We start from the raw sequence: 19,996 nt of genomic DNA, 5'->3' as shown, positions 1-19,996 counted from the left end.
TCTGTTGTTTAAAAAAGCAGTGTTTACATGTTGACTACAGTTTTCCAGCAGAATCATAAGAGGAACTGTTTAGTATATGAACGATATTGTAACTGATACTATCCTGAGCTGAATACCTCGATACTGATTCTTATCAAAACTGTTAAGACTTGATCTTTGCTTCAAATCTAATCTGGTGTTACATCTTATGCTCTGAATCCAAACTGATGCATGTTTTAACACTGGGCTTTTTTTTTTTTTTGCTATTTGTATGTTGTTAACTCAGCCATATTATTCCAACAATGATTATGTCAAACTAGAAAAAAAAAAAAGTAGGCTGTGTTTGATTAGTCAGTTAAGAATTTGAATAATCGTCCTGGTGCAAATCATATTTCCAGCCTCCCCCAGCACAGTCAATTTCCATAGAATCGACGTGAGTGCAGTGTTTGCAGCTGCTGGTGAATACACTCCCTTCATTGTGAGGTGATATGTGGTTTCGGCCACACGATAACACCGTGTTACTGGATGGTGCGCAGGATGTGCTCAGATGCCCCGGTGGAGCCTCAACACGGATCTGCATCCTGATGCCACGTCAGGAAAGCCTGCGTCGGTCGCCGCGACTTGATTGACGGGACCGCTGAGCCAATCGCAGCAGTGCAGAGAGGTAGGTGCTTGGCTGTGATTCAATGAAACCGTAAGGGGGCGGGGCTTACTTGACAGGAGTTCCCAGATGCGGAACTGAGCGAACAGCGGTAACTGGCAGCCAAAGTGTAGACATGTGTGGTGAGTACTGCGCTTAATGCAGCCTATATTTATAACATTTTATCAAATATTAGTCAGTGCAGACTAATACCCTGCCCCAACTCTTTGAAGGGCATAGAAACTGAATAGGCAGTATTGGCAAGAGGCACCGCACCATTTCGCCTCATCCCCTCCGAGTCAAATCAGTTGAAACTAGCTAGGGGTGGCTAGCCTTCAGTAAGCGAGCACTAGCTGGTGTTACTGGGGTTGTTAGTAATACATGTTAACCGGTATATCATTCAGTGTCTGTGTGGTTTGTAATTCAGACGGTGTGAGGACAAGTTGGTGTCGGGAAGGAGTGATGTGTTAGAGACGACCTGCTCTCTGTTAGCCAGCTAGCTGCTTTTGTTAACGTTACGCCCACTGCTCGGCTAACTTTCCACTTCAGACATTTGTCTCTTTGAATTTTGGGTTACTACACTTATTTTATATGTAAGGACTTGATCCCACCTCTCTAGCTGAAGTGTACAGTCCTCTACAGTGAAGCGCTCACTGCTTGGATGTGACCTCGCAGCTGAAACAGACCAGAGAAACTGTCGGAGAAAAATGATTTGTCTGATTAATATCAGTGGAGGGGGGTGGGTTGAGAGGCTTTGCTGCTATCTGCCACACCGTCTCCTTCATCCTCTCACACACTCTTAAGCGATAAGGGGCTTTCCTGTCTCCCATCAATGCCACTCCAGTCTGACTAACCCAGGCAAGAAAGACTAAAGCCCTGGGAAACCAAAATAGCTGTTGTTCTCATCTCCTTGTATTTGATTGGCATGACGGGGCTTTCCCTATGAGTTTTCAAACTTTACTTTTTTCCCTACTGTCAAACTTGCCTATTAAACAAAGGTGGGTCTTGTTTTTGCGCCCACATTCCCTTGGAGAGTCGCCCTTTGCTTACCTTTCCTGCCTGTCTCCAGTCCAGCACCGACACTGAATGGGTTCTCTGTTGAACCCTGTGGCAGGCAGCGTTTCTCTGCCTCTGAAACTGCATGAACTTGTTCGAGTTTAGCTGTTTTATAAAGCTGCATGTTGATGGCTCCCCTTCCAAAGCAATGACCAAACAATGTGAGCGTAATGTGAAGATATCAAAGATCTGCAGAAGTATTGCCATTAGTTTTTATATGGTTATTTATATGGTTCAGTGTTGCATGTTAGTCCATGTTAGTCCATGTCAGTTTTGCATGTTAGTCTATCCCAAAATTATCCAATTGTGGGAAATTTGATACACAAATCAATTTGACCTTAATTTACAGAGGTTTTCATATAAAAATGTGGCCATGCAGTGTGTACAGCTAAAATCAAATGCTTGGTGTATCTACAAGCTTTAAAAGTTACAAAAACAAAAGTACAGCAGATTTACGTGATACAATAGCTTTAGAAAGTTGAAAAGTTCTTCAGAAATCTGAAATGTGAGTAGATCTGTCATATCATTTTTTTTATGTGATTGCTAGACAATATCATAGGCAAGATCACATCACAAGGCAAACAAAAGCAAAACAAAAAAAGGAGGTGACAATGGTGCTTGGGTTGGTTTATCGAGGAAGTAAAAATGCAGCAGCTCATTTGCCCCAATAAGATGCTTTCCAGGCTTTGTGTCTTCAAAAGTGTTGTCATTCTTGTCACTCAAGTTTCTTTGACCAAAACCAGAACATCGTGTTAGAAATTTGCCGTTGCGTAAAGGCCATTTACCACCCTAGTCTTAAACAAATTGTATCTGAACAGATTTATTTCCTCCAGCGTGGATGTCATCGCTAACAGCCCATTGTTGCCCGTCAGGTCTTACTGCCCCGGGCTGAAAACAAAATTCTTTTCCACAAAATAATTACAGTTCCCGTTGGACTAGTTTGTCTTCTATTCCCATAGTATTTCTCTTTGACATGTTAAGTAATGTGGTTTCCAAAATAGAAACGGTTGACACAAGTGAAAAATGTGGGCTTGACTCCAACAGGCTCTGTGACGTCTTTGTTGTTGTCATTGTTGTTTCTTAAGCCTGTTGCTGAGTGTCGTTCTGTCTTTGGTTGGGACTCACTGACGCATTAAGTCCTATAATATTGCATCACTGAACCTTTAGGACACATGAGCCTGTCAACTTTATTACCATTTATTAATTAGGTTAAATGCACACTTGCTGTATCCAAACTGTCACTGAATCCTGACTCTTGACTTCTAACCTCTTCCTCTTCTTCGTCTCCGCAGGAATCTTTGCCTATCTGAACTACCACGTGCCGAGGACTCGCCGTGAGATCCTTGAGATTCTGCTCAAAGGCCTGCAGCGTCTGGAGTACAGAGGCTATGACTCTGCCGGTGAGGGGGACGCAAAAGGCTCATATCAGCAGCACAGTCTGCTCTGGCATGTTTATCAGCTCACTTTCCCTCACTCTTCCTCACTGTCTGTCTGTAGGACTGATAATGATAAGGCCCTGAGGCTGTGCTTTGTGCCCCACTGGTGTTCAAGTTTTAATCAATACTTAATCTCCTTTTTCCTCTTTAATTTTCGATGTGTTTGGAATGCAAAATGACTGACACTGTACCTTATTCACTGACCTTCACTAATTAGGTTGTTATTGATTAACCACAAAATGGTTCCCTTCAAGCCCTTTTATGTTTACTTTTATAGTAATAGCTTACTAGTCGAGTTAAGAATCTTCCCCTTAAGACTTACAATGTCTTTTCACACTCACGTTGAATTATATAAGTGAATTATTTTGCAGTACAGCTTAACTTAGGTCTAATGCAGGTCAACAGACTGTTTGTCTGCTTCATGTGAGTGTAGCACTATCTAATATTGGAAGTCTGTTTTTTATATAAGATACACTTTGACAAAGAGTCAGGACAAATGCCATATTCTCTTTCACAATGTGATGTGACGACCACCGCTGCTGGGGATTTTTTTGGCTGCTCTGTATATGTGCAGAGCAGGTCGTGGCAGGGATGTCAAGAACTGGGAAATACGTTTTGGAACTTATTGAATTTCCAGTGACAAAATATGAATCAATATGAATTCATTTTAAGAAATTTCTTGTCATTCTTAATTTTTTGCTTTTTATCAGGTGTGGGAATTGATGGTGGCAACGGCAAGGATTGGGAGTCAAATGCCAAGTCCATCCAGCTGATCAAGCAGCGTGGGAAAGTGAAGGTTCTAGATGAGGAAATCCACAGTAAGCGTCATTTAAACTCTCACTGGCATCTGATAATATCTGAGATGAAGTGATTTAAACCAAAGACAAGAATCAGATATTAGGAAATGACGCCCTTATTTTCATCTGTGTACTGTGACTTATTTGAGATATGAATATTGTGTATATTGTGTTTGTCTGTAACCAACAGAACAGCAGGATGTTGACCTGGATGTGGAATTTGATGTCCACCTCGGCATTGCTCACACCCGCTGGGCCACCCATGGTGTACCCAGCCCAGTTAACAGCCACCCGCAGAGGTCTGATAAGAACAACGGTGAGTTGTGACATGTTATAATTTGCTCCACTGACCAACAAGCAGAAGACAGACACTATGGAAACATTTTCACAGACTTTTTTCGTCTAATTCGACTCTAGTATTTGATTTACTGTGGTATTCATTTCCAAATTTACCTGAGAACATCACCATTGCTGCTGTTACAACCTCCCATTCTGTCTTTCACAGTTGTTTTCTGTGAAGCTGTACATCAGTATGAATCACAGATTATCTTATAAGAGAAATACTAGCTTTAGCACAGTTGTTAATATCTGCTAATTAAGCAGATATTCATACGCTTTGAGCTGCTTCAGAGCATATGAATAACCTAAAAGCCGAAACCTTGAAAGGTATATCCTCATCTTTCTCCTTTGCAGAGTTCATTGTCATTCACAATGGCATTATCACCAACTACAAAGACCTGAGGAAGTTCCTGGTGAGCAGTTGTTTTGCGGATATTTATTTTGGAAGTCTTGAAATGAAAATCAGAATTAAAAATTTCAAATTTTAAATTTGATATGACTTATAAACAAAGCTTTCTGCCTCACTCCATTTCCACAGGAGAGCAAAGGCTATGAGTTTGAGTCAGAGACAGATACAGAGACAATCGCCAAGCTGGTGAAGTACATGTACGACAACCGAGAGAGTGACGACATCAGTTTCGCCACTCTGGTGGAGAGGGTGACCCAGCAGCTGGTAAGGGTTTTCTCATGCACAGAGCTGCTTCTGAAGTGACTCGCAGATGAAGGCCTCTCTGATGTGTTTGTGCTTCCATCTGCCAGGAGGGAGCTTTCGCCCTGGTCTTCAAGAGTATCCATTACCCTGGAGAGGCAGTTGGCACAAGGTACACATCCACTGCTCTCAAAACTGCTGCTGTTGTTTCCAAGTGCGGATCAGAGTATCTGCTGGTCCTTAAACAGACTGTGCAAATAAAAAAGCTAAAGTTACGACCTTAAAACGCATTAAAATGTCCCAAATACACTTCGTAAAGATCTTATTTTTCTGGAGTATTTGTGCTGTATGTGCAACTTTAGAGGGATACAGAACAGTATAATGCAGTACTTGTAAACCATGTTTTTTGATGCACCATGTCTATTTTACTGAACACAGTTGGACACAGTTTATCTGTTAAATTTAACTTTGGCCCAAGGTCGACTGAAATGAGGTCCCTCAAGTGACAAAAACATGGAAAAAACATAAAATTTATCAGTGAGTCGGTCCAACAATGGGAACTACATAGACTCAGCCATCAAAATACATGCTTTTTTTCTATTTGAGTCTAAAGGGTCCTCACTTCATTTGACCCTCAGCAAGTTTGCATAGTAAACCTTTGAGATTATGGTACATAAAAACATGTACTTTTGTATTCTAGGAGGGGAGGTCCTCTGTTGATTGGGGTGAAGAGTGATCACAAGCTGTCCACAGATCATATTCCTGTGCTCTATCGCTCCTGTAAGTTTGAATCTGTATTTTTAGTGTTGGATTTTTATCCAAATGTGATTGCAGTGAGTGTTACTGAGCCCCGTTTTATCTTTTCATTTTTTCCCTAGCTGGTAAAGACAAGAAAAGCTGCACTACCTTGCCCAGAATGGACCAGGACACCTGCTTGTTCCCTGTGGATGAGAAAGCTGTGGAGTATTATTTTGCCTCTGATGCCAGGTCAGCATCTACCCATGCATTTTCCAAACAGTTCACTCATTGGGCCTAAGGTCCTCCTTTGACATATTAACCCACACATTCACCTAAAATGTCCTCTCGCCAGGCCATTCTAGTAAAGAAGACTTTGTTCTTTAGAGCCCTGCCTGGTTAAATAAAGGTTAAACAAATAAAGAAAGCTTCCCTGCAGGGGACTGGCAAGGTTTTAGTCTTGTCCTGCATTAAAGAGTATAAATGAGCTGTTTTCTCTCTTATGATGGCAGTGCAGTGATTGAGCACACCAACCGGGTGATATTCCTGGAGGACGACGACGTGGCCGCCGTGACGGACGGACGGCTGTCCATCCACAGGATAAAGCGGACAGCTGGAGACCACCCAGCCCGTGCCATCCAGACCCTGCAGATGGAGCTGCAGCAGATCATGAAGGGTGAGTCTGGGGCTATAGTTTCTGCTCTGTCAGCATATTAGAGGGCAGTTTCACTCTCCTGCCAGGTGTTTTCTCCCTATCTCACACACACACACACACACACACACACACAGTGGGATGTTTATATTTTCTCCCCACCTTAGATCATTATCTTTGCCCATGTGTGTGAGCAGCTTATTGGTACCCTGCCCTGTAATTTTGTTCAGAACCCTGTTATTTTTGAGCAGATGTTGATGAAGGCTGTTTTGTCCCTCCACCCTTATGGCTTTATTTATCATTCACAGCCAGGTAGTTTACAGCCCTGCTTTATCACTGCCACCCCCAGGGGAGACAGTGATCAAAGTGAGCAGATGGACTCAGGAATCTTGTCTTGACCCCTCCCCAAGCTCTCTTTACCTGAGTTGTTAACACAAGCCCAGGGATGTTGTGTTTCCTGCTCCCCCGACGGACTCTTCCTCATCGATCCAGCAGAGGGCAGTGGCAAACTGATGTTGGCTGGACTTAAGACATTCCTTTGTGGTCCTGTCATTACACAGCCTCTCTTCAGTCTCAATTTCTGGAGCCATTCTGCTGAATAACCTAATTCGCATGACCCAAATTGCTGTCAGAGGCAGGCCGAAAAACACTCGCATATTTCACTGTCACTGTTGGTTATTGGTGGAAAAACACTATCTCTCTGATGCCTTCATGTTTGTTTTCGCTAATTTAAGAGGTGACTTATAATGTAGGGCTGAATAAAGTAAATAATAAATACGTTGCTGAAAGGCTGCATTTATCTTTTTTGAGCTTGCTACATTTCCAGGAAGGCTGGATTATCACCAAAACATTGTCATGTATTTGCTCTTTCAGGAGTTTGTGTTTTGCATTTTCAGGGGCTTAATGTGTATCAACAATAGCCTGCTCAGGCAGCCTCACACTTTATAAAAAGTCCATCACTGTGCTACTAAGAGGCATTTACTTTTTTTTTTTTTTTTTTTAATGATGTTGGAGATGTGCCCTGATTTTCAGTCTTTCCTCCACAGGCAACTACAGCTCCTTCATGCAGAAAGAGATCTTTGAGCAGCCAGAGTCTGTGGTCAACACCATGAGAGGAAGAGTGAACTTTGACAACAATACAGGTTAGAGAGGTGTCTCTCTTTTTCCACTGTGGACCATTAATGCAAAAGCACAGCTTGTAACTGCGCCATTTTCCAGCCTGGCCCATTTTATACCTTCACATTTTACACATTCATAACATTAGAACAGCCAAGTTTTAATAACGTCTAGAAATGCCAGCACTTTTATTCTGCTTGTTTTTTGAGTCACGTATTTTGTTCAAAAATATGGTCAACCACCGACAGTTCAGTTCACCTTCTCTAAAAGAATAAGCACACAAGAACTCAACTTGTAGAATTTTCATTACATTGCATGTCAGATATTGACCTTTCATTAACACAAAAGCTAAAATCACTATAGATGCTTTTTTCCCATTTTAGCATTGGCAAATCTGTACAAGTACAGTATGTGAACAAAGTTATATCAATTTGGAAACACAAAATGTGCAGAATTATCCTGTCAGCGATTGTTGTGCTGAAACATTCTTTCTCAACACTGTCATGGGAGCGTCATGCTCCATTTTAATGAGGTGGAAAATGACCGAGGAGGATGATGGATTGACTGTTTTGTTTGCTATTCAGTGACGTTGGGTGGACTGAAAGACCACATCAAAGAGATCCAGAGGTGTCGACGGCTCATCCTCATTGCCTGTGGCACCAGCTACCATGCTGGGGTAGCAGTAAGTAACTACCCTTTTATTTTTTTAATCAGACCATCATGGAAACATTTCTCTTTCACCATCCATGCTGATTCCAACAAAGACCAGTAGGAAATGTCATGGCTGAATGTGGACACAGGTGTGAGGGTTGTGTGCTGGCACAGTTTTGCTCTCAGCTAGGCTGGCTTGTTTCATGTGATGATGCTGAGCAGCGCTCTGTTTGTCTCCCAGACCCGCCAGGTCCTGGAGGAGCTGACCGAGCTGCCTGTCATGGTGGAGCTGGCCAGCGACTTCCTGGACAGGAACACACCCGTCTTCCGAGACGACGTCTGCTTCTTTATCAGCCAGTCAGGTGCGGATATCGGAGATTGGTGCCATCTGGACTTGATCTAGTACACATTCCCCATTTGTCCCTCACTTTCCATCCCAAAGGGCTGAAACTGCCACTCACACTCTTCCTGGTCGACTTTGCTTCCCTCTTTGTTTGACACCCCTCAAACCTTTGATGTGTACAGTTCTGCCATCCAGTTGAATCTTAAACATGTAAATTTGGTTCCTTATCTAACATGCAGTAATGTTGTTCATTTGTTTTTGTGTGCTGTGTCTGCAGTGTGCAGTTTCAGATCTGATCTCTGTGAAGCAAAGGACATTTTTCCAAAAAAACACTAATAAATCAGCATCACCGTTTTATGTTGCCATTCCTTTTGATTCCTCTAGGGGAGACAGCCGACAGCCTCATGGCCCTGCGTTACTGTAAGGAGAGAGGGGCTTTGACTGTGGGCATCACCAACACAGTGGGCAGCTCCATCTCCAGAGAGACAGACTGCGGAGTCCACATCAACGCTGGGCCTGAGATCGGAGTGGCCAGCACCAAGGTGAGCCATCAGCACCATGTTTTAGTTACCTTTTTCATGAGTTTAGCTCGTAGACTGATGTCTTTACCGCAGCAGCCATTCTGCACACACTGCGCTATCCACCCTCCAACTGAAATGATACACTTTCTCCTCAGCATTCCTCCACCTTGGACAGTTTCTAGGGCGGGAAAAATATTTTAGCAGGTTGGAATATCTGGGAAATATCCCTATCCAGAGAGGAATGTTTGTCCTCTGTCACTGGCCAGACTTTGGTCAGGGGAATATCTTCTGTCCACTCTTTAGTGTCTCAGTTGGTCAGATCTCATTAGTGGTGCTGGAGATGATTTCTGTGGTCTCATTTTCGAGTTGCTGCCGCAGACTTAATTATCCAAGAGAAATTTTGCATTGGACTGTGTAACAGTTCTATTGTTAGTTATTGTAACAGCATAAATTTGTACCAGTATCAACGTAATTCATGGAATTTTATTTTTATACTTAGTTTAGAGCAGTTTGACTGCATTTTCTTGCATCATCTCATAAATGATTTCAACCCCAGTGACACTGAATAAAAGGCTGCTGAAAACGTCATTGTGCGACTAGCCCTGCCCTCGTGGAAGCTGCCATATTCCTGCTTTCTGATCCCATGGAGAGTTGAAGAAACCTGATATTCTCATCTCTAGTGGTGTAAAGTCGGGGTCCATGGTTTTTTCCCTCAAACGCCACCCCCCCCCCCCACCTTCCCCTCCACGTGTAGCTAAAAGGCTTTGCCAGACGGGACTCAGAGGAGAGCGAGAGGAGAAAAGCAGCAGAGTGGAGCAGGTTCGTCCCTGGCCCAGCCCTTGGGCTTGGCTCGGCAAATTTTGTGCTGCTCCAAAGCCCCAGAGCAGAGAGCCTGGAGACCATAGCACGCCTCAGAGACGCCATCATTTACTGCTTGGCTGGCTGGGCCACACACCCACACCCAGCATAACCAAGTGCTGCACAGTCCAGCTCATCAAAACACAGCAGGGAATGTTTTGCGCCCAATTGCTAACTGACGCCAAATCACTCAGTTTGCCTTCTGTTGACTTTGTCATGTGCTAATTATAGATTTTTTTGCTGTTGTTAATTTGAAAAGACAATTGAGCTCCTTCCATGTTCCTATTATCATCCTCGGGATTTATAAACATGGAACAAGTCTTTGGCAAAGCCAGAGGCAAAAACCATTTGATGCCATCAAAAGCCAAATCCTGTTACTGGTCCAGTGACAGCAAATGTAAGACTGCTTTTGCGAACTAAGTGACAATATCCAGTGGGAACTTACAGCATTACGAGCCTGTTTCTAGTCCACAACTGTTACTGTTGAGAAAAGGTTGTTCATGCTTCAGCTGTGTTTAAGGGTGGTCATCATTGTAGAGTATCGGTTGGCTGGTTCCGCATGAAACAAACTTCATTGTGTAGTATATAGATGGTGACATGAACACAGAAAAGCACCACAGTTTACTATGTGTGTTAAATATGTTGCCGCAGCTGAGCTGACAGCATAGACTGTCAGAGTTCTGAGGGACTGTGGTTTGTGTGCTGTTAGGGAAAATAAATGTATAAAGGTTTTACAGCCATTTCTTTGGCCCAACATGCTGGCATTTCTGAGTCCAGAGGGTCCCGTGAAATTACTTGGCTTCACTCAAACACTGATTAAATCTCCCAATTGGGCATGGACACTTTCCAAACGTACTCAGAGATGAAGAGACAGAAAGAGGGTGGGCGATGACGACAGCAAGCTTTGACTCTCAGATGTGTTGATGTTGTGAGTGGTGACATTTCCATAATTAACAGAGAATATGCCTGCTGAGTTGATGCAATGAGCGCTCACCAAGTTTTCCAGGATGTGTACGAGGCCGAGCTAAACTCCATGCAGTCTAATGCTGCCTGGCGTGTACTTTAAACCAACCTCTCTGTCCACTTCTCATCTGGTGCACATTAATAGCTGGAGAAAAAGTTCACTATCAAAACAGGCAGAGGAGAAGCTCAGGCTGCATGAACTCTGCTGAAGTTGAAGTTTGTTGCTTTTGGGCTTCAGTATCTGTCACCCAAGATAGGAAAACTGTCATAGTTTTAGTATATAATGAACACATTTTGGAGATGTGTTTTTATATTTATCATACTCAAAGCATAACGGGGAATGTTGGAATATACTGTTGGCAGTTTTCTAGGTGACAACTCACTGTCTAATTTGCACGTTCAGGTCATCTGGTTGCTAAAGGGGTACAGCTAGCGAAACCACTAGCACCAGTTTTTCTTTATACTAGCTTTAAAAATTGATCAGCTTTACAAATCGGTTGACAGAGGAGACAGTCAAATGTCCAAGGTTGACAAAACTGTGTAAAAAAGATGTTTTGATTTTAGTTCAGCCCGTGATTTTGATGTAAACAGTGAGTGACTGTGTACTATGTTTCCATCTTATGTATGTAAACATCAGTAATCGCATTACCTGTGTTTCTGCTTTGCCTTTCCACAGGCCTACACCAGTCAATTTGTGGCCCTGATCATGTTTGCACTGTTGATGTGTGACGACAGGATTTCCATGCAGCCAAGACGGCGTGAGATCATCCAGGGTCTCAGAGTGCTGCCAGGTAAAATCGAACTTCGCGCACAGATGAGCTCTCTGGTTTCGGCCAGGGAAATCCTGATCACATGTGAGATTAGAATGTATAGTGAAAGAGTGAAAGAGAAAATACATCTTAGGTCTTATTTGTTGGCTGCCAGAGCTTGTTTCAGCTCTGTTGTGTGTCCAAACAATCTGCTTGGAAGAAGAGGCTGATATGTGATGAGAGAGTGATCAGAGGGAGAGAGAGAGCAGGGAGAGGGTGAGCTAGCTGTTGGCCTCGGGCCCTGGCATGCTCCTCTGGATCTAAAGCGTATGATGGGGTGTCCCTAATGGTAAACTAATAAGGAATTTGTGGCTGCTTTGCTTAGGCCTCCTCCCTGCTCCACGTTATGTTCCTAACCAGTCCAGCCTCCGGCATTTGTCAACAGCAGTATAATGACAGTATCTGTCATCATCTGTTTAATTTGAAGGAGTAACTTCAGAGAGGCTTCAAGAAGATTAATCGTATCGCAATATTTTACGCATTTGTGTTGCTAAGATGTTCCTCTTATCATTTTTGTAAGCAGTCATGTCCTCTTTCTGCATGGTTTCCCTCTGATAGATCTGATTAAGGAGGTTCTCAGTTTGGATGATGAGATCCAGAAGTTGGCAGCCGAGCTGTACCAGCAGAAGAGTGTGCTGATCATGGGCAGAGGCTACCACTATGCTACCTGCCTGGAAGGAGCGCTGGTGAGCAAGTCAACCCCTCCGTCTCTTCTCTCTCTCCCAGCTTCCTGAAGTGATTCATTTCCCCCCGCATCTGAATACCATTAAAAGTTCTCTCGTATTATTTGAGATTTCAATCAGTGGAATATAAAACCTTTTGGCCACAGTTTTTGCATTTAAGACCCATTAGTGATAAGCCAAGTGTTTCTGGATGGCTATAGAAAAATAATACAAGGCTGCAAAAAGTAATGAGCTTTACTTTTAAAATTTTCCTGCCAAAACCTTAACGATTTCTGTAATGAGTTAAGTTCAAAGTCATTGTCTCTGTCTTCATCTCTCAGCGCACTCTATATGCCTCATAGTAAAAAAATCCTATATTTTAAACTGAGAAATGAGTTCTTGGGGTTTTCTCCTATCCAAATAAAAGCATTGGTAGTATTATATTATTGGTAGAAGTATTATACATCATTTAATGACATTTATGGGTGTATTTATTTTTATTGTCAAATCTCAAGCCTATCTTTTTACCTTTTTTTTTTTTTTTTTTTTTTTTTAAAGCAGAGTGAGTCACTGTTTGCCTTTGTAGACTACTGCTGTATCTCAGGTTTTCTTAGATGAGTCCTTTTATTTTTAATGGCTATCAATTCTCTTATCCTTGTAGAAAATCAAGGAGATCACGTACATGCACTCAGAGGGCATCCTGGCAGGAGAGCTGAAGCACGGTCCACTGGCTTTAGTAGACAAGCTCATGCCCGTCATCATGATCATCATGAGAGACCACACCTACATCAAGTGTCAGAACGCCCTGCAGCAAGTTGTGGCCCGCCAGGTAAGAGCTGTACACACACACACACACACACACACACACACACACACCTGAAATAACCCAACAGAACCCACATCAGGTTGAAGGGGCTGTTTTAAAGTTTATGATAAGATGGCGTATATTGATCTCCCAAGAGAAATCAGATCTTTCTTTTTGCTTTTTCTTACATTTAGTTATTTATTTACTTACTTAATTACTTACTTATTTAGAGTCTTATTTAGAGTAAATCCACTGTTTACAGTCTCAAAGGGCTTTACAGGTCTACAAGTTAACAACAAACAAATCAGGACAGCACCCCCTGACTTGAAGTCGTAGCACATTGTAGGAAATTGCAGCAGCAAACAGTCAATTCTAAATAAAAATACAATAATCAATACCTATCGATGATTAAAAGATGTACTGTCACCTAGCAGTTGTTGCCACAATAAGACCAAGACAAGCTAAACACTGATCAGCTGTTGGCTGTCTTAACAAATGTTGGCCTTTTTCTTTGTTTGTTTTGGAAGTATTACAGGAAAATAGTTTGTTTTTAGACCGTCATTGGTACAATTTTAAGCTATTGAGTTTGATCAGCCACGTTGTTATGATGGTTATATTTGTTTTACTAAAATTACTCGGTCCACTCAAAAATTCCTACTTTGTATCTTTAATTGTGGAGCACTTGGCTGTGCACTTTTTTTTTTTTTTCCCTTGCTCTTCCTTTAGCTGGCATGACATCTCCTATGATGTGTTGCAGCTTCCCTGCAATGTGTTATTTGTCCCAGAGCTTTCCATCTGGTTGCTACAATGTCATGCTTCACTTCATAGCTGATGCTGTTGTCATGGTAACCATGTAAACCTGAGTGATGGGCCCTCCAGATTAATTTATTCACTGCGCATTTATTTTTATTCATATGTAGGCCTTGAGCAACAAACTCTTTCACAGCTCCAGAACTAATTTGTGAAGCCGTGCCAATTTACAGTCTGTAGCTGCTTCATTGATGATTTGGAAACCGGCTTTTCTGTGAACTGCTATGTCTATCCAAACAAGTTGTATATTTTAGTGGTGCTGTCACTCTGAGCCAGAGCATCTACACTTATCCCTTGACATTTTTTCCGGATAGTTTGACAGTTTTGCCTACTTGCCCTTTCATTCTCTGTGGAGCTCTATATCATGGGGAGGTCAAGTGCTTTTTCTGTTGTTTCTGGTGATGAGAGATGGTGGAACACACTAAATCGGACTGAGCCGTCCGATTTGCCTAGGAAACAGGCATCATGTTACATAATTTAACCACAAAGGCCCTATTTTAATTCCACAATCACAATTACCAGCACTAATTACTGCATCCTTTGGCACAGCCAGTGAAGGCAAATCCAAACTCACTTGCTATTTTTGTTGCTGGGTGTAGTGGAATATATAGAGAGGAGCTAATCATGGAATTCATTATGTCAGAGGAATAAATGAATACATCAAGTTGACATTCACTGCATTATTGATTTTTTTTTCTTAATAAATAAAGTAACAAATGCATTGCACATCAAGTTGGCCAGCTGTACCATCACCACATTCAGTTCAGCCTCTCTCTGCCTATCATGTTTTCACTGAAAAGTCATGTTAGTATCCTGCACAATATCTATAAGTGTCTGTCTGTCTGTCTGTCTGTCTGTCTGTCTGTCTGTCTATAGATATATAGATATATAGATGTATGTAGAAGAATTTGCCAAGGTAACAGGTGAATGCCTCTGGGCTGAGATCAGGACATTGTTCTTGGGGCTCTAATCACAATGACTTAATTTTTATCAAAATATACAGCAAAATCTCCCCTTGCACGCCCTCATTTAAATAATCCCCCATTTGAGCATGGCACCTCTCCCACCGTTGCCCCAATCCCAGTGCGTGAAAATACCACATGAGCCAGCAAAGCTCCAGGTCACCAAAATGCCAAGATTCATCATTAGTGCTGCATGCAACAGTCTTTGCACACCCTCAAAAAGTCTAAAATTAAGTGATATTTCCCTCTCAGATTAAGGAATTTAAACAATAAACATTGGGTGATCAAAGCACAGCTTGCATGTTAGCTTTAATTTCACAGCCGTCTGATATTCTTCCCACACCTCTGATCCATTCATCTCAGTAAATACAAGGGAGGGGTTGTTTCTGCGTGACATCATTGCTGTTGGTAATTTGCTGCAGATGTGGGCTTTGGAGGTGTGAAATCAAGCTGGAGAAAAAAGCAGGTATTTTTCAGGGGAGAGCCCAAAGTGTCGGATTGAGCTTTATGAGACCCAGATCCAGGTTTAGAAGAGGGGGACAGACGCTGTCCTAGAAATCTAAAGTCATTTGTTTGGTTTACAGGGCCGCCCCATCGTGATCTGCGACAAAGATGATTACGAGACCATCAAGAACTCGAGCCGCACCATCAAAGTGCCTCACTGCGTGGACTGCCTCCAGGGCATCCTGAGCGTCATCCCACTGCAGCTGCTGTCCTTCCACCTGGCCGTCCTGCGAGGCTACGACGTGAGTACTCACCACTCGGGGCTCAAAATGATTATTCAGTCATTCTTTGTACTTATAAATAATTATTACTCTCTGGTTGGGTACGCACATATTTTACTGCACATTTTGCTGAAAAATCACTAAGTGCAGTGGGCATTGCAAATAAATTATGTAAGCATTTCCAAGACTCAGCTTTATTTATTGTGAAAAATGCAAATTATAATATAAGAGGATGCACTGAATGTACAAATATTATGGACACTTGCTCTTATCATGAATTACACTGATGAGGTGAAATCATGTTAATGATCACTTATTGATTTCCCTTATTGAATCAAAAAGGAAATTAGATGAAGATAGAGAAGGATTTTTAAGCCTCAGGAATATGTACCTGATACTGTGTTTTATTTATGTTTCAGTGTAATTAATTATCCCTCAAGTGAAATGGTAAAAACAAATTGGTTCCTTTCATGGGACTGTCATCAAATATAATTTCCATGTTTCTGCCAGTGCAGTGTCACCAATTATCTGTCACCATCCCCTCGGTCTACTCTGTACACAACGGCACTAGGAATTGCGGGCCAAATCCGCAACATGCTATGTTTACATGAAAATGTAAACATAGCATGTTCTTAGTGTAGATGCTCAAGTAACTTGATTTTGGGTCGGCTCATGTAAACATCACAAATAGAAGAGTGTAAATAGCTGTTAAGCTAACACTCAGATAAAGAGAAACCCAGTTAAGATGCCTGGCTCACTCCAGAGTTAATACTACACTGTGACATGTAAACATTTTAGTCCGTTTGGCGCCAGCTCAGGCTTGCACAATTTCAATGCCAACAAAAATTTGGTGAGCAATATTTACTATTACCATTATTATCGGGATCATCATTTCTGCCATCTGTGTTGGAAATGGCCTACTGTCAGAGACCGCGGGTTTGCTGCATGTAAGTGAAGCCAGTGTTGATACTACTTGTAAAGCAGATCAGAGACATCCAGGCGGGACGGCCCTGTTAGCTGTTATTTTTGAGTAATGGAAAGACTGTTGCCGACTGTGCCAGATCGTGCTGCCGTTCTGACCGAGAGGCAAACATTTATGTGCACGCAATTCAATCGCACGCCCACCCACCTTCCTCCGAATCTCACAGTATCTATGGAGTCCATGTGATGAGGGCAGAATTTGAGGAGAGTAAAAGTGGTTCTGTCATTAAAATGGGATTTTGTGACGATTTTGTCTTTTGCTTGGAGGTTTCACAATAGCACTTTGTCAACAGCAGAAGCGTATTTGCACAACTGTTGCCTGTCATGCAGCAAGTGATTTCTTCTCTTTTAATACAGGTGGACTGCCCAAGAAACCTGGCCAAGTCAGTGACAGTGGAGTGAAGCGCACCCTTCATCACCTAGAAAAGCCTCGCGGACACATATTGAAATCCACATACAGACAGCGCCGAAAAACAGCTGCACACAGACACCAAGAGAGGACGATTTCCCGTTTTATGTGTCTTGTGTCCTGGCTCTTTTTAATGCAGTCTTTTACGTAAAACATTGTGTATCTAACAGTTGCATCTTATCTGCATCTCACTGTCTCTTTTCTCGAACGCCTTTGGCATCATTGTTAAAGAAGTTGTTTTGTCAGTGGTGGCAAGGTTTGGGCTGGTACTAATAGTAAACGCTTTGATCGTTCATCTGGGTGAGTGAACCCATAGCAACTGACATAAAGTCTGTTACTGGGCCATTTTGGATTCTTCCTTCACAGCCATGCTGAAAGCTTGTCAGTAAATCGTACGTTTATTTGCGCTGATTATTTTGATTATGTAGAGAGCCTGTTGGGGCCATTAGTAGATGAAAGGGTTAAGTGTGGGTGAAGGTCCATGTGAAAAAGACCGTGATGAAGTTACTGGTTCCTTTTTTCTATAGTGCAATGATTTTTAGTGGGTTGGGATCACCTTTTTTGGCAGCTAATCATTTTGAAGTCTTTACTCCGCTTTGAAGTAAATGACCATCTTAAACCATTCCAAGCCATAGGTCACTCAGCTTTGCTGTGATTGCAATCATGTAGAAAGGTTTATTTGACAGGTTTGAATCAGATTTTCTCTCAGACTTAAAAAGTAGGTGAAGGGCAGCAACACACAACAAAATGAGTTAGGTGCCAACTCCAAAATAATAGTTATGCATTATAATTTTTTATCTTCACAGTGTCACATTTTGATATCTATGCCCTGATGAAGATGGATATCAAAACACTGGCAGTGTGAAATTAAAACAAAAACAAAACAAAAAAAAAACTGATCTTGCATTACAGCTTTACACACTATCGTAGGAGCAGCATTTTAACTGACTCAGATCATGACACACATCATTGTAAAGCTCTTAATACACTACTGTGTAAAATGTTGCTGTCTTTTGGGGTACGGTACTATAGCCTGTTTACCCGAAGAAGCCGGTAATATATAAAATATCTCAGACTCTATCATCAGGATATAATAGCTACTACAGACCTAGCTAGTTGCATAATCAACTTAAGTGGCCTACCAATCTAGAAGGATTTCTCTCCAGTTCGTTTTCTTTAAATAAAGTGTGAATAATGCTGCTTTTTTTTTTATTATTTTCAGTAGGTCTTAGTCTGACCGCACCTTTCTTAGTGTGTACAATCCTGTCTCTGATTCTTTGCTGACCTGTGTTTCCTCGCTGCTGAAGAGAGAGACCTTATCGCTGATTTGCCGTCTCAGTTTACAGTGGAACTACATGAAGTGAAGTTGCTTACCTGAGTAGAAGCTGCACCTTGTTGCCACCCCACACCCTGCCACCACGACTACTGTGATTGCAATATCGGGACCATTTATAGCTACGTCATTCTTTGTTATGTTTTGTTTTGTTTTGTTTTGTTTTCATATGAAAGAAATTTTATATTATTGTAGTTACTCTTTGATTTGAAATATGAATGTGTCATTTAAAATGTCCTGTCAAACCAGAAAAAAAGATGGCTACACTTTACTATGGTTTTGGCAGTTTGAAACCAAAACATTTATATGTTCATCTTGCATTGTTTTTTAGCCAAATGTGTGTCAGTGCTGTTGGATTGTGTGGAGTGAAGTGGCCCGTCCCAAGGCCCAAGGGGACATAAACACAATTATGCAGCAGTAAGTCTTACTGTAGCCATTTGTTTGAATAGTAGTTCAGATGTTAGCTGCACGTTCTCTTTCAAATGTCTGTCTTTCATAAACCAAGGAGAGAGCAGAGTTACATACACATAGCTGTGTACCGACAAGATAAAGGCTGCTTGTGTTTCTTTTATTTTCCTGTTGCATTTCTTAGTCTAGGTTGAGACATTTATCTTACTGTTACAATCAAGCCTTAACTGCAATTTCGGCGCACACTGTCTATCCATAGCCTTCGCATTTACTTTTCAATATTGAGCTTTTTCTGAGCCGGTGAAACAATTGGTTGGAAAACTGGACAGCTTTACAGGTCATTTAGTTACCCGAGTAATCAAACGGGTTTTCAGTTGGTTTGTTGACTGGAAGCATTGACAAGGGAACTGCACCAAATCCGAGCAACATCTGTTGGAAAACTATTGGTTTACTGAGGGAGTGGGGCACTATTTATTAGTGGAGCCGATGCAATAAAGTGTCAAATACTTCTCTTAAGTGTCTGAGTTTGTCTGGAGGATGTTGGTGGATGTATAACCAAACATTGTGGTTGATTACAAAATAGACAGCAAATATTTCACAGTAATTTTATTCAAATTAAAATTGTGACTTTAAAATTAGCATTAAAGACAATCCTGGAATAATTTTGTCCATGGAAATTAAAAGATGTTCAAGTAATTTCCTTAAAAACATTGTTGCATCTTCAGGGGAAACTTTGAAGAGATGGCAGGTCCCAGATTATGGCAAGAGTCTGTGGCCAGTGACAGTTCACATGGTAGACAGCAAGGGGCTGATGCATCCATGTAAAGTCAGAATGACAGAGACAGCGGGTCTGACGCAGCCTTGCAGTGTTGACGGGGTAGACAGTGCCAGCTGAACCAGGGCAAAGGCAGCAGACTGGGAGCACCTGCAAAGAGCAGGCAGCACTGAGTAGATTAATTTGAGCCCCTTCATGTATCTCCAGCCTCGAAACCTCAAACTTTTGCTTCTGAGAGTGTTGGGTGAAGGCCAGGTGGACCTGCAGGCCCTGAAATCTGAGTGCCGACATTGTTTCAAGGCCTTACATGAGAGTAAACCTTGCAACGTCAACCTGAAGAATGCATTGACTTGCAGCATGGCTGATAGGACGAAGGCTAAACCGTGAGTGAAAACAAGTGCAATTTCCAAAGCACTTTCACTGCACTGACAAATTACCACTGTGGCCTCAAGTGCGGCTGCAGTGTAATTATGAAGGACAACCACGGCTTTTAGCAAAGACAGCCTCCAGTCTCCAATCGCAGACAGCATTGTAGGTAGCTTCTAATCTTTTTTTGCTGTTAAAAAGATTTCATCATCCGGT

The 19,996-nt window shown here is 42.0% G+C and overlaps 1 protein-coding gene across 1 annotated transcript; it reads left to right on the top strand.

Annotated features, from left to right (window-relative positions):
- Window positions 1–708: 708 nt before the first annotated feature.
- gfpt1 (glutamine--fructose-6-phosphate transaminase 1) lies at window positions 709–19,151 on the top strand. The gene is made up of 19 exons (XM_030059651.1): window positions 709–762; window positions 2,968–3,075; window positions 3,822–3,929; window positions 4,099–4,224; window positions 4,602–4,660; window positions 4,786–4,920; window positions 5,007–5,068; window positions 5,597–5,676; window positions 5,775–5,883; window positions 6,144–6,307; window positions 7,330–7,425; window positions 7,984–8,081; window positions 8,292–8,412; window positions 8,778–8,935; window positions 11,412–11,526; window positions 12,103–12,230; window positions 12,868–13,035; window positions 15,368–15,529; window positions 16,847–19,151. Exons 1-19 carry the CDS (start codon window positions 756–758, stop codon window positions 16,889–16,891), a joined length of 2,049 nt encoding a protein of 682 aa, XP_029915511.1. The 5' UTR covers window positions 709–755; the 3' UTR covers window positions 16,892–19,151.
- Window positions 19,152–19,996: the final 845 nt, after the last annotated feature.

Source organism: Myripristis murdjan, chromosome 9 (assembly GCF_902150065.1).
Source record: "Myripristis murdjan chromosome 9, fMyrMur1.1, whole genome shotgun sequence".
Lineage (NCBI taxonomy): Eukaryota > Metazoa > Chordata > Actinopteri > Holocentriformes > Holocentridae > Myripristis > Myripristis murdjan.
This window is presented reverse-complemented; position numbering and strand designations above follow the sequence as displayed.